Below are 27,981 nucleotides of genomic sequence, written 5' to 3'. Positions count from 1 at the left end.
TTCTGGTAAGTATTCTGCAATGCCAATATTCATGAGAAAAATAAATGTTTACCTTCACTTGTATCAAAGAAAAGCATATTAAAACAAAAAAAGATGCATTTTATCCTTTTTGTCACTAATACCCAGTGTTGGTGAGATGCAAGGGAAAATGTCTGCTATTAGTAAAGACATGAATGAGTACAACTTTCCCAGAAGGCCATTTGGCAATATATATCAAAAGTCTTTAAAATATATTTTATGCTTGTATCTCAATTATATCTCAGTAAAGCTGGAAAAATATGCTATGTTTAAAAGCTTATCTTATGAAAATAAATCAGAAAAAACGTGTAAAACTATACATGTGTGTATAAGCAAAAGAATCTATATACAAGGAAATTCTTCATATAACTGCTTACAGTGGTGAAAACTAAAAGCAAATTTTCAACAGATAATTAGCTAGATTATTATGGTATATCCATTCAGTAGAAAACACGCAGTCATAATTAATGACATGAAAAAATGTTCATAATTCATTAAATTAAAACAAGTTACAAAACAGAACGATGACTCATTTGTAAGGAAAGAAAGACATAAATATGCACAGAAACAAAATGTCAAGAATAGAAGCCAGAATATTACTCAGCCATAAAAAAGAACAAAATAATGCCATTTGCATGGATGGACCTAGAGATGGTCGTACTGAGTGAAGCCAGACAAATATCATATGATATCACTTATGTGTGGAATGTTAAAAAAAAAAAAAAGATACAAATGAAATTATATACAAAACAGAAATAGACCCACAGACCTAGAAAACAAACTTATGGTTACCAAAGGGAAAAGGGTGGGAAGGAATAAATTATGAGTTTGGGATGAACATATACACGCTAATATATAAAGTAGATAACCAATAAGGACCTACTGTATAGCACAGGGAACTATACTCAGTATTTTGTAATAACCTATAAGGGAAAAGAATCTGAAGAAATAGATATGTATGTATAACTGAATCACTTTGCTGTACACCTGAAAGTAACACAACACTGTAAATCAACTCTACCCCAATAAAAATTTTAAAATTATCTAGAGAAAATTATAATTCCTAGCTAAATTTAAATGTTAGTCTGAGCAATAAATATTATTGTATATATATACAGGTGTGATTATAAAAAAAATAGAAGACAAAATGTTGACTTTTGTTATCTCTGAGTAGTATTTATTTTTGTTTCTGCTTTTTATTTTTTTAAAGTTCTATGTACTTTCCAAGCTTTCTGCAAGGAATATGTGTAGCAATTTTAAAAATTAAGCTTTTTCATGTAAATGAGTTTATCAATGAATGAGAAAGAAAATATGAGAGAAATCTCACCCAACAGTATCAGAGACAATGGCAACTCAGTGTTGTAGTATGTTTTTTCAATGATTATTGAATTGGTTTTTAATAAGCATGTTTGAATTTTATAAGATCCACACTGTATGGACCAAGAAGCCAGCCTCAGCCAATATTTTATAGAGCAAGGCTTTCTTTGGAAGAAAGGTTTTTCTTTACAATGAAATCTTACTTTACTGATTAGGAAATAGATGAGCAAGTTTCACTTAGAGGATTTTTTAAAGCTACAGTTGCTTGAAGTATAATCTTCTCTACTGTCTAGCATTAATCTTCTAAAACAAAAAGTCAATATGATTTCAAATTCTAAGTTTGTGACAGCTTTTGCAATTTAAATCTGTCTCATCCTCTGTATGGAATACAAATAACAATGCAATATATTTCAAGCATCTATGAAAAAGAGCCAGTATTACTAAGAATGAACCATAATCATCTGAAGTCATATACTGAGAATTAAGAAATAATTTTCCACTTTCACTTTGCTTCACAGGAGCCTTGTTAATAAGCACTTCCCGCTTGTACCAGATAAGTAATGATTTCTAGGTCAGTAAACTGCAACATCGATTGCATTCACTTACGATAAGCATAACCATAGCAAACCCATTTTCACGTGTAGATTCTCTTTCCAAGGCTGATTTACAGTCATTGCTCTCCTCTCCATTTCTGAGAAAAGGGATCAACTTAACCAAAATGTTTGTGTTAAGCCCTGCCTTGGGGTATCTCTCTAAGGAAGACCCTGTTGATAAGACTATGAGGTACTGCTGAATGACCACCCATTCCAGTTTGCCCAGGACAGCCCTTCTTTACACCCAATGTCCCTGCATAGTTATTAACAGCAGCCACTTTCAATCCCCAGTGTCCCAGGTAGAGTAATAAATTATATGGTCACCCTATTGTCCATACACAGCGTGTAGAGTGCTAGGCATAGAACTTGGAATAAATGCCTGGAGCTATCTACACTCTTATCTTCCTTGTGCACGGATAGTCTGGAATAAAAAACACACAGAATATTCATGGACTCAAATCCACCCCCCCCCCATAGGTGGTCTAAAGCAATCTGAACAGGAATCCATTTCAAGATGGACACATCCTCCTATGAAGGTTCAAAAACTATGAGGATAGACATTACTAGCTAGCCCAAATCATACACCTTAAGGATAAGGTACATATTTGAAAAAAATGGCCAATCTATTGATACTCTGGGGGAGCCGTACCCCTCTAGTTATTAATCCCAACCATTCCATAAAATGGAAGTCCATACAAATCTCCTCTAAATCCATGTTTCTATCTTGCTAATGGCAAAACTGTTCACCTAGTCACCTTAGCTAGAAACCTTAGTATCAAATTTGATTCTCTCTTTATTCTGTGAAATTAGTTACTAAGTCTCATTGATTCTATTCTAAAAGTCTCTGGAATTCATTACCCAAAAACCTTTCATCAGAACACAATTTCTCATCTGCAATTGTTACAATAGCCTTCTCCAATTCATTTCCTGCACTTCTGCAAGAATTATCTTAAATAAAGCAATTGCTTTAACTCACTGTCTGCTCAGAACCCTCAGATAACATCCAGACTTCTTAACATTGCACTCAAGACTTTTATCATTTGCACTCAAGCCTCCGTTTTCATCTTCAATTCCAACCACACCTCACACTAAGCAGCTACTACTCAATGGTTCTCCAGGGATGGTACTGCTCCCCTGGGAGGTGTCTGGAAATTTTTAGGGACATTTTTTATTGTCACAGTGATTTGGGGGAATGAAGAACATTTATCGAGCAGGGACTAAGAATGTTAAATGTCCAGCAATGCAGGCCAAGTTGCCTTGCCAAGATGCCAACAGCATCCCCAAAGGAGACTTCTTGTTTCCCAAACACATTATTTTTACAAACGTGTCGCTTCTTCTTCCCAGATTCTATATAACCTTCCTCTAGTAGTTCTGCCTTCTTTCAAAATAACATTGCCCTTGGATGATAAAATTCAAACTCTCTTCTTACCTAAAGACCTCAGCTGATTTAACAGTCATGCACACAGTGTGTTAATTGGAGATAATTAAATCACTCCCATAACATACCAGTTGCCTGCTGATCTAGTACTTAGTGTACTGAATTATGATTAAACATCTTACCCATCTGTCATTTCACTCCATGTTCCCCTTTTTTCTCCTTCTAGCCCCTAAAATTTGAGCTCCTTAAAAAGGGGGATATTCCTTTGGTATCTTACTCATTTTTTTAAACTCCAATTTTTACCATTTACCCAGCAGTTAAGAATAATTCTATAATGAGAAGTGACTTTTTGGACTAAAAGGTAAAAAACTGTACTTGCGTTCCTATGTATAGAATGCCATTCCCTAATAACCTTTTTGTGGTTGCTAAACTTAGAATACTTTGAAGTAAACTAAATATTTTAGTTATACCTTTTATCAGCAGTGGTGCTTTAAATTCATGTATTAAATTACAGATTAGACTAATTCAAGTATTACAAACTCAAGTATAAGAGAAAAAGAAGCTACAGACACTGTGGTAAGCTCAAGAGGATGTTCGCAATATAAAGGTATTTAAATCCCTTTATTTTTTGATAAGTGCTGAGTATGCCTTACAAAGATCTGCCTACCATGCTTGTGTTTGAGATACATGCTATGAAAAAATACTTAGGTAATCTTTAAAAAAAAGTGTGTGTATACAATATACTTCTATACAAGAGATAAAGTAAAAGTGTTCTTATACCACCTCACTTATTTTTTTTTAAGTTTAAACTATTTCTGTAGCATATTAAAATTGTACTCTTTCTTAATCAAAATTTTCAACTTAACTCCCCCTAAGTTGCATAAACAATAAAATAGGGTGGACAAAAGTTGACTGCTCACTTGCACATCTGTTCATATCTGGGGCTCGGTGTCCATAGTACCCGGATGGGCAGGAATGCAGGCACTCTCCATACTGGCGCATGCCTTCTCTTCGAAGAAAGAAGAATAACTTCTGTTGACATCGGCTGCACCCATTGTCCTTTGAACAAGACAAGCATCCCTTGCAAATGGGATTTGATACATAACTAGCTGTAAAAGAGAAAAGACAAAATACATTTAAATATGAATATGATCAGACTTCTGGTCAATGCAACATGCTGAAAAGACAAGTGTCTCTTGTCCTTTTACTTTAATCACATAGAAATGCTAAACAAAATAACCTCTGCCACCCTCCAAAAAAACAACGGTTAATACACAACCAAACTTAGAAACAAAGAGGAAACCCAGAGACCGAGTTGGGGCTGGAAGCTCAAACTGAACGGCTTATGGAGATGCTAGAGCAGACAGAGGCAGACCTCAGGGCAGGGTCCTGAGTCCAGACCAAGAAATATGCATGTAGAATCACGCTGCTATAAACTTGAAACTCACACACTATCATAAATCAACTATACTTCAATATAAAAAAGAAAAGAAATACGCATGTAAAGAGCTGATGCTTGTCTCTATGGAGACTGGAGTCGTAAAGGCTTGTGTGTCCATGGAACAAGCACTAGAAGCCCCCACTCCAGCTGGCCAGAGAAGAGGTTTCCAACCCTGGATTGGGGCATAGAGGACGTGAGCACAGGAGAGAAAAATATAACCCATAAGAGAAAGCTACCCCAAATCTATGAGACTTCCAAGTGTGGTATCCAAGTTTAAATCATCAATGTAGTATGGGGTCCCTAAGTCAAGAGGTTAACATAAAAAACTTGCCCAGATCCAGCAAAATCCACAAAGAAAAAAGTATGAAACAACCCTACAGAAATTTTCTACAATCCTGAGACTGGGACTACAACCTGGGACTTTCATGGAAAACCACCTTAACATCAAAATGAACAAATCACATGTGCAAGCAAACCTCAGGGAGGAAGAGTCAGTCTGAGTAAGAGATTTCATTCCTAAAGAATCAGAAATAACAGAACCATCTGAAAATGACTTTAAAATGAGTATCTTTAGAGTATTTGAAGAGATGAAATGACTAGAAATCACACGGGAAGAAGCAGTATCATAAAATGGGCAAATTAGAAAAATTAAAATTCTAAAACTGAAAAACATTCTAAGGCAAGTTGAATGGTAGACTGGGAGAGGGACTTAACTAGAAAACAGGCTTAAAGAACTGTGGCACAAAACAAGATATAAATATTAAAAAGGTAGGAAGCATGTAAGAAAAAACAGTATCTGAAATATATGAACCTTATGAAGTTCACTACAGCTAGTGACAAAAATGGTAATTGAAAAGAAAACAAATTCCGTTTCTAGCCCTGGTATAAAATTCAGAAATGATACAATCTGAAATCCTAGTATAATTTCCAAAGTATAAGAAGTTCATGTAAGGTCATAAGCTTAAGGCCACACTGACTTCATTTTATTGAGTTAACCCACAAAAGAAATAAGACAAGGAACAGAAAATTCATCAATTATTGAAACTTTCTGCTTTGAGACTACATCCTATTTGCCCTACATATAATCTTTATTGCATATAAAATTAATACCAAGCCGACAGTATTCAGATTAGCAGCTATACAACAAAGCACACTGTATACCACACCAGTCCTTATTTATAATGATTTAACATCCAGTATATTTACAACTACTTGCCGCAGACCTACATAGGTTTCAGTTCCACAACATGCTCTCCCCACTTCTGGGCTCCCTGACTTGTTCTTGCAGCCTCTCTTCCAGAGAGATTCCCAAACAAGGGCTTAGTCTAACCTTTCAGAGAAGGGGCCAAAGAAGAACCAAGACACTCAGGACCAGAAATCATGGTCAAGATGACCCTCTGAATTGGGCATTAAGATCTACTTCTTCCCACTTATTCCAGGACTTTGTTCTATCAACTGTTCAAAACTGCTTTTATTTACATAGTGTTAGAGACTTTCTCTTGCTTGCAAAGCTATCTATGCTTCCCAACTAATTTCTTATTTACCACATTATTTTCTTAAACCTGCAATTGTGGAGCAAAACAGAATCAATTCAGATCAAAAATCACCTCCTCAGATAGAATTCTTAATACAATTGTGGCAAACTTTCCAGATACCCCTTTATATATGTACGCATATACAGTATTTATAATATGTAATTGGTATTTTTCATAACTGTGATCAGACTTTACATGAAGTATGATAACTTGCTCAATTTCAATCAAGTTGTGAGCATCTTCTCATATCAATGAATCAGACCAATATCACTCATATTTCTTGGAAGTGTCCATTTTATCTGCAGCCTCAACCTACCATCCCCACCCATGTAATTATCCCCAACATTGCTTTTATGAAGACCACAACTGGTTTTCAGATCCTCAATTCAAGGCCTCATTCTCAGTCTCTTGTCCTCCCAACTCCTGTAGCCGGGTCATTACTGAAAGTTTTCTTCCTCTTCTAGATTAATGAGAATGTCTCCTTCTAAAGACTTAATTCCAGCCCTCACTCTTGTAATTTCCACTAATCTTCTCATAAGTCAGGTCCTTATTACTTCTCACTTAGACAGTTATAGTGCCCCAACTCCCCACGTACCTCTCTCTACGTTCTATTGTTGGCTCAGCTCTTCTGCTTTTATTTTCATCAAAGGATTTCTGTTACCCCTTACTCTCATGAAATAATTATGACTTATAAAGCATTTTCACATAGCCAACTGGAAATAAGGTTAGACTATTTACAATTTCCCCAGCTGCCTTCTGAAGAGGTTTTATTCTCCCATTTTGTTATTAGTGTCCTGAGCAGGTTGTAAGGAGTGAGTATGTAAGTTTCAAAAACTGGGATACAGACAAACTTTTGTGTAAGGAAGGGGTAAAAACTGAGAGTGGGGTGGGTAGGGTGCAGAACACGGGATGAAAAGGACAGAACTAGGAAGACTCAGCAGCTGTATGATGGATGAAATGGCTTTGGCAGAGGAAGTGGTGACTGGGGAGAACCCAACTCATTTTAATTTTCAGGGCTGCCTAAGAACATAACCCACCTTAAGCACAAAGACCCTCTGGCATGATATTTGGGGAAGCAATTTATGGCTCTCTTGTGAAAGAAGAAGTCCTTATGTAGGAGCAACCTGGAGACTAAGGCAAGGGCAGGAGCTGCTGCACCAAAGGCAGCCCCACACTGCAGGGTCCTCTGCAGCACGTCTAAGAATAGTTCACTGGCTGCCTTCTGCTCTGCAACTTAACTAGAAATGTGAAAAGGTACTATCAAGGTTGTCCAAATCCCAAACTTAGTTTCATAAGTAAAAGGAGAATTTGGAAGATTTACATACATAGCAAAATGGTTTAAGGAGAAGGTCCTCTGTACCACAGTCATCACAAAGTAAAACTGAAGCTATACTTACTTTCAGTTCAAAAGTTAAACCAAGAGCTCTTTATCACTATAAATCACACTCTGTAGTAAGAAGTATGGAGAAAAGAGAATTACAGAGCTAAGAGAATCATCATAAATTAAAGGCTTTTTTTTTGTTTTATGTATCAGAAGCCAACTTTCATCCTGACCACAAAGATTTCAGAGTCAACAAATTGTACTCTACATTTTTAAAAAGGTATTCTTAAAATCAATAAAGCATTGCTTTATTTACTTAAACCTTAACTGACAATGAAAATGAAATAGGGAATACTTACCTGAGTCCATATCTTAGATATCTTTATAACCCTACACAGGAGGAATTCTCTTAAAACAAAAGTGATGTGAGCCACACCCAACCTAAGTGCTCTCTCTTCCCTTCCCCCAATCTTCTTCAACCGTGCTCCTCAATACTGAAGGACAAGAACACATGTAATTTTGGCAATTTGAAGCTTTGTGCCCCAAACCTCAAATGGACTTTTTGGTTTAATTAACCGTTGTCCAGTGTCAACTATCCTAGTCACCTCTATGTTGTACGTCAACAGCTTAATTCAACAAGAACTTCTTCATCCGTTATATGGTGACTACACCAATCTCTGTATCTAAAGCCAGGCAAAAATAGACCTTTAAGCATGACTAGAGTAATTTATTTTGTCAGGATCTTAATAAGTCAAATGGCTCTGCCTATTTCTATGAGATTTAATTCAAGTTTGCAGGTGAATAAACAAATCTTAATTCCCAGCTTTGATGACTGTGTTTATTTGCTCTCCCCATAAGCTTCAACTTTTCCAACCCTAAAGCCTGCTGACATCCAGAGCCTCATCACTCCAACCAAAACACTTTTCTAAATCTAGATCCACCCAAAATTCTAAAGATGAAATATATCACATAAAACATTAAAAATCTTCAAAAAGGTGCTAGACAGTGGTGTAAACACAAATCCACACATATCTCCCTGACAGGGAAAGGAATATATGGATATAGAAAACAAAAATCATGAGGCAGAAACCAAGTAACAATTACTTATATCACTAAGTATACAAGGAGAAAAAAACAAGTATAACTCAAACTCTTTACTCTTTTTTTTTTTTTTTTTTTTTTGAGGTACGTCGGCCTCTCACTGTCGTGGCCTCTCCCGTTGTAGAGCACAGGCTCCGGACGCGCAGGCTCAGTGGCCATGGCTCACGGGCCCAGCCGCTCCACGGCATGTGGGATCTTCCCGGACAGGGGCACGAACCCGTGTCCCTTGCATCAGCAGGAGGACTCTCAACCACTGCGCCACCAGGGAAGCCCAAACTCTTTACTCTTGATTCTAATTATCTGATTTGTATTCCTCTTAAATGGCAAAGTAAGTTTGGTTTTTCATGAATCCTGATATTTTAAGTTTGATCCTTTGTTAAATCAAACCCAGTTATTCACATTTTATCCCATAGAACATTTTATGTAGGTGTTGAATGCCCATCTGTTTCTAATATACTCCTAATACATTTTAAAAGTGTTCCCCTGTTTCTGTAGTAGGCCCTGCCAAACAAGAAGAAATCTAAATTCCTGCTAGGTGAAGGCATCCATTCCTGACAAAGAGTACAGATTTCTAATCCTGAAAATAATGGGACTGAACAATGGGCTGTTGGCATCTTAGCCTTACTCCATATTTGCAGGTTAAATAATGTTACAAGTTGAACAGCTTTTTAAAAAATGAAAAACTACTATTAACTTCATTGATCAATCTTATCATAAAATTGCTAATATATTTATCTCTGCCCAATCCCAAATTCAAGATATATATTTAGAAACCAAAACCCTATCTCTGGCACCAATGACAGGGAACTTGCATGTCAGATTCTATACAAATCAAGTCAGGCATAGATCCTTCCACTACAGCTTGGCAACACTGGGATAAAAAACCATGTAATCATGTATACTCCCAAGCTCAAACTCAACTAAGCAATCAAGGTCGTGAATTAAGGAGCCACACAAGATTTGACCAAAATGAGAAATGCCTATCTTAGGATACTTTCCTTAGTTTTACATTAAATTGTAAATATTTATAGAAAATAAAATAATCTGATCTTTGATGCAAAGACAACAAATTTTAACACTCTGGATGCTCACCATTATAATCATTATGCCTTAGAAAATGTTAAAATTATGTTTTAACATGTTAAAATTAACATGCTAAAATTAACAATGTTAATAAAGCTTTGACAGAGATAAATTTCTAAATGTCCATTAAAGTTTTGGAGGAGGTAAAATAACATGAATTTAGTCTAGAAAAACTTTTGAGAATAAAGGGCAAACGTGCCAAAAATTCCAAAATTTTATAACCTGTAGAATTAAACCATATTTTCTCAGAATCTCTTTATCTTTTATCATGAGTCCTTCAATAGATACCAATATTTTTAGGAAAAAGGCTTACAAAACTTTTAACTTCTCAAAGTACTAGCTCTGAGAAACCCATATTAATTGGCTGCCTGAAAATGTTATTAGTTGATAATTAATACCATTGTTTATCCACCTAAAACATGTTAATTAGGAATGAAAGAATGGATATATCCTTATCTTCAGAAGTATTCCTTAGGAAAATAGTATTTCTAAAGATTTATAAGCCTCCTAAAATATCGAAATCATCTCTAGAGATGAATATTCTTAATGACATCAGGATTAAAGGAATTTAATCAGATGATTTTGCTGCTCCTACAAAAGTGTGTGTCTCACTGTATAAAAACTCAAAGCTACTAGATTTTAAAATATGGAGGGAGAAAGTTAAGTAGAATTACAGGTTTATTTTAACACATGAAGTGCTAACATCTTCAGAAAAAATGAGGAAAAGGACCACAATTGTAAGCTCCTGATTTCTCGCCAGTGTCAGCACTACATGAGTCATAATCCTTTATAGATTGGCACCTCAGAAGTACAGTTACAACCACGATTAACCATGGCCGTAGTGTGGTTAACTGGACGGGGTATTTCTTTTTCTTTTTTTTACACATCACAGGAAGCAGAAAGTCTGGATGAGGCATGTCATGCATGCTTCAAGTATAAATTAACTAAGACGTCTCAGGGAAGCCCAGAATACTCGATAAGGGCAGGTCAAGGAAAGATGATGAGCTAAGATACGGTTGCAAAATAAATGTGGATGGAATCTTACATAAGTATGTTTGAGGGCACAACGAACCTACCCAGAACACGATAAAACACATTCCCCTTCTAATTTAACACATCATCATTAATATTCAAGAGAGTCTGCCAGAGCTGGAGGAAACTGAAAGAATGTACCAAAGCAGTCACTGCAATCATCAGAGGAAAAGTTACTTTGGTTCAACACATTTTACCTTGAGACCAAGCCGTATCCCTTTAGCATATTTCACCCAAAACGTGAGCAGCTGAAGCAGATGCAGGTCACACATCTGGTGATAGGAGCCAGAGATTTCCCAAAAGAGCTTCTGAATGCACATCTTACATTCAATGCAAGGTACTTAAGTGTTTTGTTTTTTTTAAATCAGAATCCATCAGGTCCTGATCCTCAGGGCTCAGGACCACAGAGAGAAGCTCAAGGAAAGTTGAAATGAGCACTTTGATGTGCCAGTTCTATGTACTGACCAACTAAACATGAAGTAGAACACAAGAATCTGAATGAGTTAAATGGGACCCAGAAACAGGTTTCCAAAAACTGTCATTAACACCCAACGTCAAGTAAAAAGACACAAGAAAAGATAAAAGTAGCTATGTATAGACTCCAACAAAAAATTAAAATCATGAGCCCTCAAGTTAGCATATACAATTCCCCAAATGGTGCAGTATTTCTCATAATTAACACTCACTGTCGAAGCCAAGCCCTGGAAGAATTATTCCTCTTCCCTCCACACCCCCGCTACAAACTCTGACACAAAAATATTAATGCATATTCCTATGCTAGATGTTAACGCTGACAGGTAACAGGGAAATATACACAATTAAGGGTCAGAACACCCGCATCCCAGAACTAAACTATTAACATAAGCAAAATACCAGAATCACAAGCTCTTCAGCTTCCACAACTGCTAACACCAGTAACATTAATTAGTTGATGAGAAAAATATAAGATGGTTTGAGATTTGCTCATTTTCCCAAAGATATATGATGTTCTGAAACAAGGGAAGACTCATATTTTATGTTGTATAAAATAAGCCACCTGCTTGAATCCGTGACAGAGAAAAAAATTTACTCCATAAAACTGTTCTAATGCCAGAGGAAAAGTAAGCGTAAAGTTATAATGTATGGGATCCTCTAAGCTGTGGCTAGAAACTGCTGTGTAGTATAGATCACTCATGCCAAGGGTTGGCTTGGACTTTCACAACATACTTAAAAGACCCTGTGGAAATGTTGACAGAATGTTGGTGCTAATGGTAACTCCAACATGAGCAGATCTAAATAGATACATTTATGAAGATTGTGAAACCACCACTTTCACATGGTCCCATGTTTACACAAGGAGATAATCCAATTATTTAAACAGAAAAAAGCAAACTGCTCATAAACAGAGCCAGATTTTTATTCCATAAGGTACTTAAATACTTCTTATACTAACACTACTTCAAAATAGTTTTGCATACTTCCTAAGTACTGTAACTTAAGTGCGCATAGCGTCTGACCTACCCAACTGCCTATAGGAAAAACTCCCCTTCCTGTCTATTCAAAGATTAATAGAATATAAACTAACTCCTGCTTATTTCACGATTTTAATTTTAAAACAATAAATGGAAAGCCAACTGGATGGCTTATTTGCTGTCATAAACACAGCCCTCAAGAACCACCCATGCCATAACTAACCAGATTAAAGACTCCATGTGTTTTAGATGTGGAAACTCCCATGGATTACACCACTGTGTTTTAAAATTGGGAATGAACACTGTTAGCTACACTGTTCTAGAGAAAGGTCTCTTCAAACAAAGATAATTAAAAAAATTTTTTAAGTTGCCTTAATGAAAAACACACTAACAAACACTTTGGGTTGACAAACATTATTATGTAACAATTATTCCGGAATACACTATAATGCAAAAAAAGGTGAAAGCTTTATTATACTCAGTGTAGGTCGCTGTGGGTAAAATATTACTTATGCTAATAAAAATCAGAATGATTCACTACTAAATCTTCAGGCCTACACAGGATTTAGTTCTCAGTAATTTTTAAATCAATTGTCTGTATTTAATATTTATCAACAGTTCATTTTAACATGCTTTGTCAGTTTGCTAACTTCACAGCAATCAATACCTTAGACACAGTTTGCAATCTAGCTGCTTAACCATTCTTGCTCTAAGAAGTTATATCTATTCAGAACAAGAAGAAATGAAAAAGAGAAAAGTCAAAATGGGGGTGGGGAAAGAAAAGAAAATGAACTTGGGGAAACATTCTAAGTAATGTTTATTACTCATAATTTCTGTTTATCAAAAGTGAATAAACAGATCAGAGAGTTTAAGAAACCTTTCCAAAGTCATACAGTTTGCTAGTGACTAATTTAAATCCAGTTCTGACCTCTGATTTCAAAAGCCATGCTTTTAATTTCCTCATTAAGAGATATGTGTACAGCACCTAGGGAAAAAATGCATTGTACCATGATTAAAACTGTGAGAACTTTCTTTCAAATTAGACTGTACCCTTGTAAGTTGCTCACTGCCCCTGTGCTCTGTTTTTAGCTACAGCAAAATAATCAAAGTTCCTTTTGGTGATTAGCCACTAAAAGTACTATACTAACTCTTTCCTAACATAACTAGGACTATATTAAATCTCATAAACCAACAAAATTAGGATGTCATCCACAAAAACACTTCAGAGTCAAACTGCTGACACAGCACAAAGAATAATGGGGGAAACTGAGTTACAGGTTTCTTCTGGCAGAGGTTAAAGAGAAATCTTCAAAATTATAAATGGAAAGTCTTTAACTGTTTGGGCATAGAGCAAAAAGCCAGCACCCTACTCCAATTGACAAGTTCAAAGAAAAAACATCACCCCCAAACCATGCAATTTCCTGCAAATGGGCCACTCTCCTCACTGTCTTTGAAGACAAATCGTGTCCTGGACAAGGGGCCTTTGAAGTAACACAGCAAGCATACCTATGTAATTAGAAAGGCTCGTTACGCCATCCAAATGAGCACAACTAGACTTTAAAGATGCGCTAAAGTGAAGAGGCTGGACTGACAGACTGACACAAAGAGTTTGAGAGCAGTTTGCCCCTGCTCATTAACCGTAATTCTCCTTCACTCCCTCCAAGCCTCAGAAGCCAAAAGCAAACTCCATGTGCACTACTGGAAAACTAAATAGTGTTTGGTCACTCTCAAAAAAGTGGCAAAACTGTATGTATGCATGTTTACAGACAGAGATGTGTATATAGATACCTACACTTATGCATGTGTATATAAATGTATGCATATACTATTTTTCTGAACCATTTGAGTATAAGTTGTAGACATTACACTCTTTTACCTCTAAATTTCAGTGTTCAGTATGTATTTCCCAAAACGAGGACATTGTCTTATAATATCAGCCATATTGATATGATCCAATACTATTTTCTAACCCCCAGTCCATATTCAATTACCCCAATAATGTCCCTTATATCTACTATTTTCCTAGACTAGAATCCCATCCAAGATTATGCATTGCATTAAGTTGAACTATTTCTTCAGTCTCCTTTCATCTGGAACAGTTCCTCTTTCATGAGCTTGACATTTTGGAAGATCGGTTATTTACAGAATATCTATTTGGCGGACTGATCTCACATTTGGGGGATTATGTATGAATTGATGTTATGTCCTTTTCTCGTGCAGGTCAAGAGGCACTTGATGAATTTGGTTACATTACTGGTGATATTAACTTTGATCCCTCGACTAAGGTGGTGTCGGTCAGGTTTCTATACTATAAAGTCACTATTTTTCCCTCTATAGGAAGCATTTTTTTTTTTTTTTTGAGGAGATATAGTGAAACTACATACATATCCTGTTCTTCAAACTTCCACACACTGGTTTTGGCATCCACCCGTGATCCTTTTGCCTAAATCAACTATTCTTCTGATGGTTATCAAAGGTGATTTTATAACTCCATCATTCTTCTCCATTTATTAGGGGGTGTTCTAGTGTTAGGAAGAGCTTTCCCTTCTCCTTCATTTATTTCTCTGCTTGTTTGTTTACATCAGTAGGGAATCACAGATTTTATTCAGTGTACTATCATCTGTTACTGTAATCTGTGCTCAACTTATCCTAGATTTGTTCACTGAGAGCCCTTTAAGGTGCTGTGGATTTTAAGTTGCATTTTATGTGCACACTACCAAGTGCTTAGGGGTAGAGAAGAAGGAGATCAAATTTATCCTGGAAGAGCTAAGAAATAGGTGGTAAGACGAGTTGCCAGTTGGAGCAGGAGTTTGCCAGCTGTAGGGGGATATCCCAAGGGGAGGACTAGTACGGGCACAGGTGTCTGCACAGGAATGGGGGATGCTGAACTCTCTGTCCTTGTATGTCTGATAAATCTTGGCCTATCTTATTGACAATCTATCTTTCAGACAATAGCAAAAGGAGCCATCAATACTTAACTTGGATACAAGAAAGAATTTGCTGAGAATATGGAAACTATGATGTTACCATGGGGTTTAAAAGAGTCGAATATACAGAAACTGCGACCCTAGAAGTAAAATCCAAGACTTCAACGATGGATTTTTTTTTAAGTTTGGAAGGATACAGGTTTGGCTTTGCAGCCAACATTTCTAAGTTAGAAGAGGAATTAAGAGGATTTTTCAGGGCTTCCCTGGTGGTGCAGTGGTTGAGAGTCCGCCTGCCGATGCAGGGGACACGGGTTCGTGGCCCGGTCTGGGAAGATCCCACATGCCGCGGAGCAGCTGGGCCCGTGAGCCATGGCCGCTGAGCCTGCGCATCCGGAGCCTGTGCTCCGCAACGGGAGAGGTCACAACAGTGAGAGGCCCGCATAACGCAAAAAAAAAAAAAAAAAAAAAAGAGGGTATTTTCAAAATAATAATCAACTCACATAATCCCAATGGAAAAAGAAATGAACGATATTCTATTAGAATTCAATAAGGTTTCATAGGAAGTCCTCTGATGAATTCAAACATTTTAAGCAACATGTACAAAAGGATACATTCAGGAGAAAAATAGGTTAGTCACAAACAAATGTGAGGAAGGCTAAATTTTCCTAGGAAGGCTAAATTTTCCTAAGGTTTATGGGGAACTTTTTTTTTTAAGAGCAAAATAACAAGATGAAATTGTTCAGTCCAATTATTGATATAACGTAATACTAGATGAAAGAGGTAGAAAAACTTATTTTCTGCTTTCATTTTGTATTTATTAAAAACAAAGACCTTCAAAGCGAAAAGGGAAAAAATCACAGCTTAAGGAAAAACTATTGACTATAAGATAAGCAAGAAGACCCTAATGAATATATCTTTATTTTTTTTAATATTGAGAAATTGATTCCTGAAAAAAAAAATGGAGGGCTTTAAAGAAGGGAAATGAATCGATGTCTGATTTTCAATAAGTTGGGAAAACTGAATTTCAAAAACTCCAAATTTTAGAAGAGGCTTTAGGACACCAGGGTTGTAAGCACTTATAGTTTACAATAATTATTATAAACACCTATCACGGTGTTTATGTCAATAAGAACAAGTCCTGTCAAAATTAACCTCGTTATTTTTTTAAAAATCACAGTTTCCCTTGCTTTCTCTCCCTATCTATATATCAACATCTATACCTATGTCTCTGTCTATATACACACAGATCTACAGATAGAAAGATACAGAAATAGCACACTCATATTTGGTAAACTACTTATAAGTAAGTTGCAGACACCACAATACTTCACATGAAATTCTTCTGCATGCACCTTCTGAGAATAAGGACATTTTCTTACATAATCACAATACCATTGTCAGATGTCAGAAAATTTATCATGGGTAAAATAATATTTTATGGTGTTTATGTTCATACTTCATCAGCCATCCCCAAAATGTCTTTCCATCTATCCAGACACCAATCAAGGACTGTGCATTGCATTTGGTTTCTTTAGTCCTTTTAATTCAGAACACCTCCCCCATTATTTTTTGTCTTTCTTGACATTGAGATTTTTAGAGTCCAGGCCAGCTGTCCTGTAGAATATCCTACAATCTGCATTTGAATGACTGTGGCCACATAAATTAGATGCATCATTCTGCCATCATTAATACGATAATTTAATTCAGGCAGGAATCATCACCATCCTAACATCATTAGGTGAAAGCTTACTGGGAAAAAGTATCACCCAAGAGATTACTTACTAATTCCAAAGGGGGAAGTTCCCTTTATGATGAAGAGGTTTGGCAGAATCCGCATTAACCAAGGGATCAGACTGAGTATCACCAAAAATGGGACAAACTGCCTCATATGCTTCCTGATGTGATGAAATGAGAAGCACACATCTGTCAAGAATTCTTGTCAATAGATACTTCTTCTAATTACTTTGTAATCACTAAGTCTCCAATTTCATTTTCAGGGATCCTGAACTTGATATTGCAGAAACCTGTTTCTTCCTCTTTATTCTTTTCATTTTTACTCACCCGATTCTGAGAGCAACGTATTTCAAAAAGGATTGTAGCAAAAGAGGAAACTAAGGAGACAGTAGACAGAGATTATGAGGCATCTGGTGTCTTCTCACCATAGGAGCCAATCATTAGGCTCATACACACAGGCACACACCTATGCACAGACGTGAGCATGCAAGCCCATACGCCCCAAGGGAATAGAGGAGGGGGGACATTAGCTACTCTCTGGGAAAATCATTCCATCACTGTGGTATAGACGCATTTCTAGGGCCACCACACATGGCTATACTCTACACAGCTCTGGGGGACACTGTTCACATAGAGCAGTTCTGCCTCAAAAAAATATAAAGCAAAGCCTCCTACCTGATGACCATGAGCCCCTATGCAGTCTGTAGAAGTACTTTGTTTTACTCACAACATATCTGTTCCTCTAAATTTTTTAATGGAAATTCAGATTTCTTGCTTTTTTCTTGAATAATCATATGGTATGGCCCACATTCCAGCTTGATAACTATCAACTGAGCTGTATGGCAGTTGCCTGCATCAAACAGACATGCCCTGTCCACTTCAGCTCATCACTCTCCATGGTCTAACACATGACCAACTTCATGCACAGAGCAGCCACCTGGCCTCTGGGGATCACTTTCCACAAAGAAGATAAGATGCTCAAGTTCATGCTATTGTGAACAACATTTTCCTAACATTCAATTCGCTTACTAACTGGGGGGTGTACATCATCTCACAAACCAGTGCAACTTTCTCTTTGTGAATTTATAATCATGAAATAGCAGCTTTTTCACTGTAACCTAGTAGAGAGCAGTCGGCATAAAGAGAAATAATGTTACTATTTAAGTAATATCAGTGAAAACCAAAATTAGATTCAAGAATTAAACTATTATAAACATATTCAAAGGTACCCAAATTTCATACATATGTAATAAAAAATCACTTTGTAAAATGGTTTGCCTATTTTAAAATCTATGTTAATAAAGCAAAAGAATCTCCTGAAAGGCTGTGTGACAAAGTCAGACCAGCAAAAAAAAATACTTACTAAACAAAGGAACAAACTGGAAAAAAGTATAGCAACACACAAAAAAAGGGTAGATGTTTTTGTATATATTGAATACTTGCAGATCAACATGGAGAATGGTCCTTTTAGAAGAGGAAGTAGGGAATATAAACAAACTATTAAAAGTTGATCAAAGAAACGGAAAAATGTACATGAAAATATGTTCAAACTCACTAGTGACAAAAAATACAAATTAAAATAAGGAGCCAACTTCACCATATATTAAAGTTTAGGAGATTGATGATTAAAAACTATCAGTAAGCATTTAGAAAATGACAACCTCATATACTCCTGGCGGTAATGTAAATAAGTACAAATCTTCTATAGTTTAGCAATATTATACTTTCCCTTTGACCCAGCAATGTCACTCTCAGGAATCCTATGGAAAGAAATGGACAAATACATAAAGACACACAATTCACATCACAGCGTTTGTTTTAATGGTGAAAAGATAGTAAAGAGCCAAAGTGTCCATCAATAGAACACTGAATAATTTATCAGATCTAAAATATTGACTTTAAAGATCATTTATTATACACAGCAATGTTAGTTAACATGCAAAGAAGGCTCTTTCCATATAGAAAAATGTAAGAAGGCGGATTATAAAAATAATGTAAGACTCTATTTAAAAACACATGTGGGGCTTCCCTGGTGGCGCAGTGGTTGAGAGTCCACCTGCCGATACAGGGGACACGGGTTCGTGCCCCGGTCCGGGAAGATCCCGCATGCCGCGGAGCGGCTGGGCCCGTGAGCCATGGCCGCTGAGCCTGCGCGTCCGGATCCTGTGCTCCGCAACGGGGGAGGCCACAACAGTGAGAGGCCCACGTACAGCAAAAAAAAAAAAACACATGTGTATGTTACACGTATTATATTACACGTATTATTATCATACATGGCATGATATTCTGCAGTATGAACTTTTTTCTTTTAAGTTCCTTCTTAGTCCTTAGGTTTTTCTTTATTCAGATATACAAGTGGCATTCACTGCCTCAGGGAAGAGTTTCTCAAAGAAAGAAGTGCAAATGCTCAAATTTTAAGTTTCCAAATGCTATTTTAAAACTCTTAGAAGAGGCAAAACCTTCCCATTCTTTTAATTTCATTGCGTTATGAGACACTGAGTTCTGAGTTTCAAAAACAGGAGACAAATTTCACAGAGGAAAAATGTTTCTGTCTTAAATAAGCATGGAAGACTATCAGAGCCAATTACCTGCTTAGATAGGATAAAGACCCCATGAATTGGGGGTGTGGGAGGGAGGGAGAAGAGAACACTCAGTTTAGGTTGAGTGGGTCTCTACAAAGAGTCATATGCCCTAACCTTGGGGGAAATGGTCGCACGAAAGAATATTCATATCCTGTCCGGATAAATTAGGGAATCAGAACTGAAGATATATGTGAAACCTAAGAAAGGAGTGCCCAGGTGTGTGCCTACAACCTGGACACTTAGAGCCTCAGGATGGAGACATGGGAGTGAGGCATTTGGGGCAGAAAGGGCCTGAGAAGGCCTCTCAAGCCCAAAGCAGTCTAGGAAAACATCCGAAATAACCTCACATCTCAAGAAGAGCTCAGACACAATGGAGAGAGACCACAGGCCAGGGACAGCCTCACAGTCAGGACAGAAGAAGCGGACTTCGTGGACATGAATTCATGCCCTGACAGAAGGTATGCAGAGCTAGACATGGAAGAGTCAAACCAATGCTAACTGCACACAGTCGTGGAGAGTGGCATCAGGATGACAGAGGCCCTCCACTGCTTCCTCTCCCCAAACTTGATGCAAACCTTGCTGAGAAGCGGGTGGATGGAGAAAGAGGGAAGGCCAGAGCTCATCTGGTGATGAAAATGGAAAAACACTTAATTGACAGAGTATATGAATTTACCAGGATAAATTTTCCACTACTAAGAAGAACAAGGTCTCGAGATAGACACTAAACTCAAGCTTAGAAAATAAAGTGACTTTGCTGTACTCCCGGGGTGTGTATCTTAGGAAATTTCTACCTTCTCCATATACACAGAAAAATATCTTACAAATATAGATGCAAAAGCGTTAACAATGGTTAATGAAAAGAGATAGAATGAGTTCATCTTTTTCTGTACACTGTTCAGCATTTCATAAAGTTTTGCAACGAACCCATATCACTTTAATAGAAAACAAAGCTATTTTGGAAATAAAAGGTAAATGACAATTATTCTGCCTTAAAATGTTTTAAAGAATTTAAAACAATCATTAGGTTTTTAAAATAATTTTGGTAGCAAAGGACAATTTCTCTCCATTTCTTAGTTTCTACTTTTAGTTATCCTGACTTTCACATATGGAATTGAGAAAAAAGACATTCGTAACTTACACGGTGATTCACCTGAAAGAATAAAGTAGGCCATGTGCCTTTGCGCCACGGGCACTGCAGGCGCATGCGCACCGCCGGGGGGGGGGCATAATTGGGCAAGGAAGAAGTTACTGTCTCTTTAAAAAACATAAAACTCCTAATTTGCTTAAAATAACACACAGAAACTCAAAGGCCTTAATAACCTTAATTGCAATTTCCTCCAAGTAGAACATTCATCATCCTTAAATCCCTTTATTGAGTTTTATTGCCAGTAATTAGCCAAAGTAGAACTGAAAGAGTGTGTGTGCATGTGTTTGTGTGTATTTAAATTTAATAGACTCAAGAAACGTTTGTGTCATTTAGTCCCCACTTTTCAATACCAAATGGAAATATTCAAGAAGGAAAGGGAAGAGAGATGAGAAGAATTCAGAATAGGTGGAAAAGAAGGAATTTCTAGATTAGTTCAACATCCAAATAAATGTAGTATTTGGATCCTCTTCATATAAGTTATTTGTTTTAATTATTCCCTAAACTTTCCAAAAACATTTAGTGGGAAAGCTGAAGCCACGATTGGTGTTCCAAACTACAGGGCTACATTAGCAAGTAGCCCTTTCAAGTCTTGCTATGTAAAACGTGGTCCTCAGCCCCGCGGTAGCAGCACCCACTCGAAGCACGATCACAAGCCTCTCCCGCACCTACCGAATCCAAATCCATATTAAAAACAAGATCCCCCATGATTCCTACACATTGATCTAAGGCATTCCGATCCAAGTTTTGAATGCAGCATCCCCCTCCAAAATAAAAGTAATAAGGAAAATTAATCTCTGTACCTGAAAACACTAAAACTACCTTTGTGTCTCCCTATACGTAGATTATAATCAATTCAAAGGGGAATTTTATGTATCTTTCTATCAGAAAAACCAAAAGTTGTAATTAAAGTAGAATCTTTCCATTTTATTCTTTCACTCAAACTACAAACTGAAAATAGGTGAATTTGCAAAAGAAATTCCAAGGGTGTAAGATTTATTTTCCAAAGCTATTAGTTGACCCTATTCACCCTACAGGATGGGAAACTACTAGGTCACAAAGTACCATCCTAGTCAAGTAAAGGCTACATATAAGAGATCTTCCAAAAAGTTGAAAAACGAGCTTTAAGAGTATACTATATAAAGAAGAATTAACAAAGATTAGGAAATAGAAAAGTTAAGGTTTTCAAGTTTTCATTCATTGAAATTTACAACCCTCATATTGGAATTTACCCTAAATTTACAACCCACACAAATCTGGCACAGATCAGTGTCTAATGCGTCTTGCCACACTGGATCAGACTCATTCTCCTTCCTGTCCAGGATTCTGATGATGGCACCAAGGGACATGCTGTGGGAAGAATGGCTGTTCTTTGATGTCAGCCTCAAAGGTTAGGAGTGTACCCAAAACATCCTAGCTCCCTGTAATAACCCATTATGGAGCTGTCATCCACAAACTTAGTTAAATCATTTTTGAGGTTATTTATATTTTCCACCCCTACTTCCTCTTAATCAGTTCCATAAGTTTCTAACTAGTTGGGTAAGGTGATATTTTCTAATCCCATTGCTCACCAAATCTTAGAATAAGGCAGTGTTCTTACTATCAATATTATTCATATCAACCGTGATGTAAAAGGAAAATGGCCATATCTCCTCACAGCACTTGTGTCCATAGATCCCTATCGTTTTTTTCTTCCCATGGGCAGGCATCTTCTGTCGTGACCATTTTAGACTCCTCGTATCTTCTCTGATTTCACTATAGATCTTTTGGGGGGATTATCAGTCTATTACAAGGAGTGGGTATACTATTAACTTGTTCAAAGATAAGAGAATGCCCTCCACTTGATTTCAAAGTTCATTTCCTGAGGATTTATGACTTCAGTCAAAATTCTTAGGGATCCTGTAACCCCTCATCAAAACTAGAAGCAAACAAACTAGATTAACTTCCCATACTTATAATTTGCCTTCTTTGTTTTTTTGTTTGTTGGGTTTTGCTGGTGGTGTTGGGGGGGCTTCTCTCTCATACCTGTCCACCGCTGTGAACATAGATTCATCTGCCTATTTCTGTTTCTCAGGTAAGCTCAAGAGCTTACCTTACAATTTCTCCTCTTGTGTGACTTGGCCTTCTACCATTTCCTACCAGTATTGGCAGCCAAAAGTAGAACCTGTATACCCTTTGAAAACAGTAAATTAAGACTACATTGATCCTCAATCTTTAAAATTCCCAACTTGCTACATACTTCAAAATTGAGCCCAGTTCTAAACTGAGGTCTCTTTTGTCCTATAGGAATAGTTCCTTTAAAAAAATCTGCTTTTACCACTTTACCGTCCAGCTCTAGTTTTATTTGGCAATCACAAAGAAAAATGACATACCGACAATGGGCACCCATGGTAACTTTTGAAGGTGAGGGTGCAGAGAAAGGAAAGATACCCTTCTGCACATGCTCCTGACTTCCACTACCCACCTGGGTACTGGAGAAGAACTAGAGAGGAAATTAAGAGAGTTAGATGTAGTGAGTGCTTCAGAAGGACCCAGCCTGAGGCTGAAATGTGAGAGTGAGGGGATGGCTATAGAAAGTCTTCATAAAGTATCCAGGACCACCCAAAATGGTCAAGTGTGAAGAAAAATAAAGACATTTCTCACATGTAGGGTCCCAAAAATATATATCTCATGTACCTTTTCTCAGTAAGTTACTGAAGGACATGCTCTACAAAAATAGGGGAATAAATTAAAAAAAGAAGAAAGAAAGTAAAAGATGGAATCTAGGAAACAGCATATTAAACACAAATTAGAGGCAGAAGGAATCCCCAAGATGATGGTTAAGGAAAATCCCAAGATGATATCTGTGAAGCAGGCTATACAGCAATCAGTCTAGATTGCACCACATCAGAGACTCCGAAGTTTCTTCAAAAGGATACAATTAATAAAATAGTTAATATATTCTAACATACTAGGAAGAGATTTACACAAGCTGAAGGGAATTTAGAGTTGAAATTAGGGGTGCATATATGAAGGAAAAACCAACTCCAGAGAAAACAACAAGTTATACAGGAAACAAAATGTGATAAATATATACATACTATGTGACCCAGCTGTGTTTGCATGGTTATAAGAATATAAACACTAGTTACTCATCCTTCCAAACTTATACTATAACCATATGAGAGGATAGAGAGGAGAAGCATGCTCGTGTGTAGTGAGGAAGGGAAGTAGTGAGAGTGAGCTAAATCCTTATCTCCCATAGTGGAATTCAACAGATAATGCCCCAAGCTAAAAAGTACAGCAAGAGCAAAAAAAGCATGTTGTGAACAGTTATGACCATAGATACCCAAAGATTCTAAAAGAGTTGAAAGTAGTCGTGGCACAGTTAGCAGGAGGGCATTGGGACAAGGGCAGTAGTTTTTCATAACAATCTTGGTAGAACTATTTGACTCTAAACCATCTGTGTGTTTAACTTTGATAAAAACAAAGGATGTGGTGTTTCCTTGTAATATTAGTAGTGAATAATTTAACTATACTTAGGAAAATTTCAAATTTATGCAATTAAATTAGAAGAAATTACAAACTAAAGATTTAATTACATAGCACTTACAAAGTCAAACAGAAACAAACATACAGCTGAATGTTAATATTCTGTGGGCTGTCAGCAGTTATATCACAATATTCAAATTCCCAGATTTGTTCTAACTGTTCGCAAGTAAAAAAAAGACTTTAGAATCTCAAGTCTCATTGTACAGTATCTTTCTCCATTTAGCAACTGAACAATTTATTTGATGTAGAGAAGAACAAAACATTATTTGCCATAATGTTTTTATTTAATTATGGATAAAATTATATCCTTAATTCACATTTATATTTCCCTACTAAAAGAGGACTTCACTTAAATCTTGGCAGAAAGCAAGAGTCTCAAAACGGACACACAGTTCACCTCTATGATGAACCCTTTTAGGGGGGTCTCTTATTTTACTCAGAGGGAAATGAGGGAATGAATCCAAGTTATTGTGATGTGTTCTTATATAAAATATTTGATTTACAAGGAAAGAATGCCTATACTAATGACACATGGCGTTTGTAATAAATCCTTCTCACACCATGGTATATTAACCAATATTTCCCAAACCTCCCTTAGGTCAACACAAGAGACCTCAAGCAGACAACCAGATTAACTAGGACCACATCAAGTAAAACCAGGCCACACAGGACTACTTTCCTACATAAGAGACAAAACAATACATGTATGATTTCAATAGTTTCTCAAGCTGTTCCAGTGTTGGCTAAAACTTACATCTTTCCAGACTTAGCAAAAATACAGACATTATCCAGGCCTAAGGAGTTTCATATTCAGTAAGAATTAAGTCTCTTTGTTCCTCTTTGCCAAGATGTCTTAAAGTCTTAAATAGAAATGGAAAGGGGATAGAGACGTGATAGAAAATCCAGATAAAACATTAAAAATAAATGCATGTATTACCAAATGTGAAGATTTTTTTCCATAAAACATGAAGACTCTAAAAGTGCCAGTACTCTGAATTTCATGATCCATGATCTTTTAGTGAATTTGGTTTTCAAATTAACAGTTCATACTTTAAGAAAACAAACGTTATGCCAGCCCAAGAATTGCACATATGTTACTGCATATATGTTTGAAATAGTTTTGAAAACTGACATATGGTGGTATAGTTAAGTGTATACAATATAGATTTTAAATATAAGTACAGAAGAGGTGTATATAAAAGCAAACTTGATAGAAGAGTTATTATTTTATTTCTGGTCTATGGACCTCATAGTCTGTAATATTTTCAAGCCTAACAAAATGAATTCAACTCAAAATGTTACACTGAACTATCCAACACTGACCCTTGTTATTTAAAAAATATATATATAACCCATACAACCCTTTCCCTTTTATATCTTTATTGTATTTCTGCAAAGCTGATCCACACTCCACGGCAGCCTTTCCCTTTTGTGGGCTTCCCTCAGCCTGTTGGTCTGAGCCACAAAACAGTCATACATTTGTATGCTGCTTTTAAATGTTCCTTTGAAAGTTTTTTGTTTTTTACTTTTCATTCAAATCAAGCTGGGTGAGAAGACCACAATCACCTCCTTTCTTTTTTGTTTTTCTTTTTTTCTTATTCTTTGTGAGTAGAACAATAATCATTCTTAGGAAGAGCTAAAGCACCTGCTGATTGAGTGCATGTTAAAAATATGACAGCCACATTTTTCATGCAAATATAGTAATCCCCTTTTGGTATAGGATGTTTTTCTCAAAGCGTTCTTCAAAAGAGTAGACTTTGGGCTTTTTGTTTAATACTAGTAGCAGAGAGATGAACGGGTAACTCACCATGTGTCAGACATTACTAGTTAGTTGCCTACCCTTGTTCAGGATCCCGTTTCTCTTTAGGGAGGCATTATGCTGGGCAAAAAGCTGACTTCCCAGACGTTGTGGTAGTAAGGAGGCATTTGTTACATGTAGGCAGGGACAAGGGTATATGCCAGTCAAGTCTCTCTTGTTTTTTAATAAGAAACCGACAGCTTTTCCAGAAGCCCTATCCAGGAGACTTCTACTTATATCTCAGAGACCAAAACCTTACATCCATCCTAGACTCCCACCCCCTCACCACAGTCAGTTACCAACTCCTACTAACCTTCACTCTCCAATACATCCTTCACTCCAATCTCTTTTCTGCATTTCTACTACCATGGCTATTCCACAAGCCTACACACTTTCAGGCTTCCAACTCTCACCTCCATCTAATCCTTTCTCCACTAAACTTTCAGAGGGACTGAAAAATTAAAAAACTCCTATCACTCCCCCTGTTTAAGAATCCACAAGCCCAGTCTCACCTCTGAGTTATGCCTCAACCCTACACAAGACACCAGCCCCAAACTCTTGCGTTTCTGTTTCCACTCTTCACCATCCATCCCCAGAACACCTTCAACCCCCATCTGCCCTTATTTTTCTAGTTATTTTATATTCATTATTCAAGTCTCATATCAGGCTCTATTTTATTCATTAATTTATTCATTCAATAAATATTTATGATTATTCCCTATGTCACACACACTAGGGACACATGATAAGTAAAATAATTTACAATTTCCCAACTTAGAAAGGAACATGCAACCCCTCCAAGAAGCTGTCTCTGATCCTTGAGCAACTTTTAAGGGCTTAAGGGCCACTACAGTATGGCCCCTCAGACATGCTGGACTGTCTTCTATTACTATATTTGTCACATTATGATGAAACTAACCAGCTGTCTATATGTCTTCCCCAGTAGACAGTAAACTCTTCAAAGGCAGGTATCACCTCCTGTACATTTTGATGTGCCCAGAGTCCAGCTCAGCGCTTTGCATCTAGTATAGATGTTTGCTGTTATGCAAGAACATACTGCTTAAATGCAGTGCCTTTCAATTAACAAGTTTTAGTGCACAGACCTTTTACTTAGCTTGTTAGAAAATAAAGCTCCTGGTCTCCAGAAACATACCATACCATCTAATTTAACAAGATATGTATGCATGATATGTCAAATTTAGTGCAACATTAAATAATAAGGGGAAAAATCTCTAAGGTTTGGTCTCAGTTGTTTTGAACAATATTATGACAATGTTTTAGAGATCACGAATTTGAAAAGCAAATTAATTATATCTCTTTGCCAAATAAACCATTCACCCATTTACTAAGACAGCTTGACTCACTGGGGTATTTAAATAAGATTTCCCCCCCAAAACTGGCTACCCTCTTCTGCTACCCTGAACCCCTGCTTTCCAGTTGGGTATCAATTCCCTAGGTATACTGAGCAGATTCCATAAATGAAAGCAAGATGAAATTTATTATAGTAGTTCTTGAATTTTTAAGGCCTGTTACTTTTTATTTTAAAACATCAATTTAGATTTAATATAAAGCCAAAGCCTTTCCTCCACTCCACATACAAAGGCAGGAAAAGTCTAATTCCCTAACAGCTTGGGGTACAGAGGAGTTGGATGCATTAACTCCCCAGTGTGCTACAGAGGAAAAGGGCATGTCTTCCACTCAAAGGATGAGGTTTTATCCTTCTCCTTAGTTGGCCTTAATGGTCTCATTGCCGGAGGGCTCAGGAAGGAAGAGTGATGACATCACCTTCATCAACAGGAACCTTTTCGGGGGGGGGGGGCGGCTAATACCCCTAGCAACTTCCCTAAGCTTTGGTAGTCCCTTTACAAATCTCACCGCACCTTCCAGCTAACACTGTGTTCACTCTGTATTCCCCCATACAAGCTTTAGCTGGCCACCTCCCCACCACGTTATAAAGGTCCTGCCGATACAAGCTTTAGCTGGCCACCTCCCCAC

The 27,981-nt window shown here is 37.0% G+C and overlaps 1 protein-coding gene across 1 annotated transcript in view; it reads right to left on the bottom strand.

Annotated features, from left to right (window-relative positions):
* RSPO2 (R-spondin 2) overlaps nt 1-27,981 on the bottom strand; it is a 161,731-nt gene that overhangs the window by 82,669 nt on the left and 51,081 nt on the right. The window contains exon 3 of the mRNA XM_029222943.1: nt 4,227-4,415. Within this exon, the coding sequence (XP_029078776.1) occupies nt 4,227-4,415 (189 nt within the window). The remainder of the gene's footprint in view (nt 1-4,226; nt 4,416-27,981) is intronic.

Source organism: Monodon monoceros, unplaced genomic scaffold, assembly GCF_005190385.1.
Source record: "Monodon monoceros isolate NGI ecotype Baffin Bay Population unplaced genomic scaffold, NGI_Narwhal_1 Super_Scaffold_14, whole genome shotgun sequence".
In the NCBI taxonomy this organism is placed as follows: domain Eukaryota; kingdom Metazoa; phylum Chordata; class Mammalia; order Artiodactyla; family Monodontidae; genus Monodon; species Monodon monoceros.
This window is presented reverse-complemented; position numbering and strand designations above follow the sequence as displayed.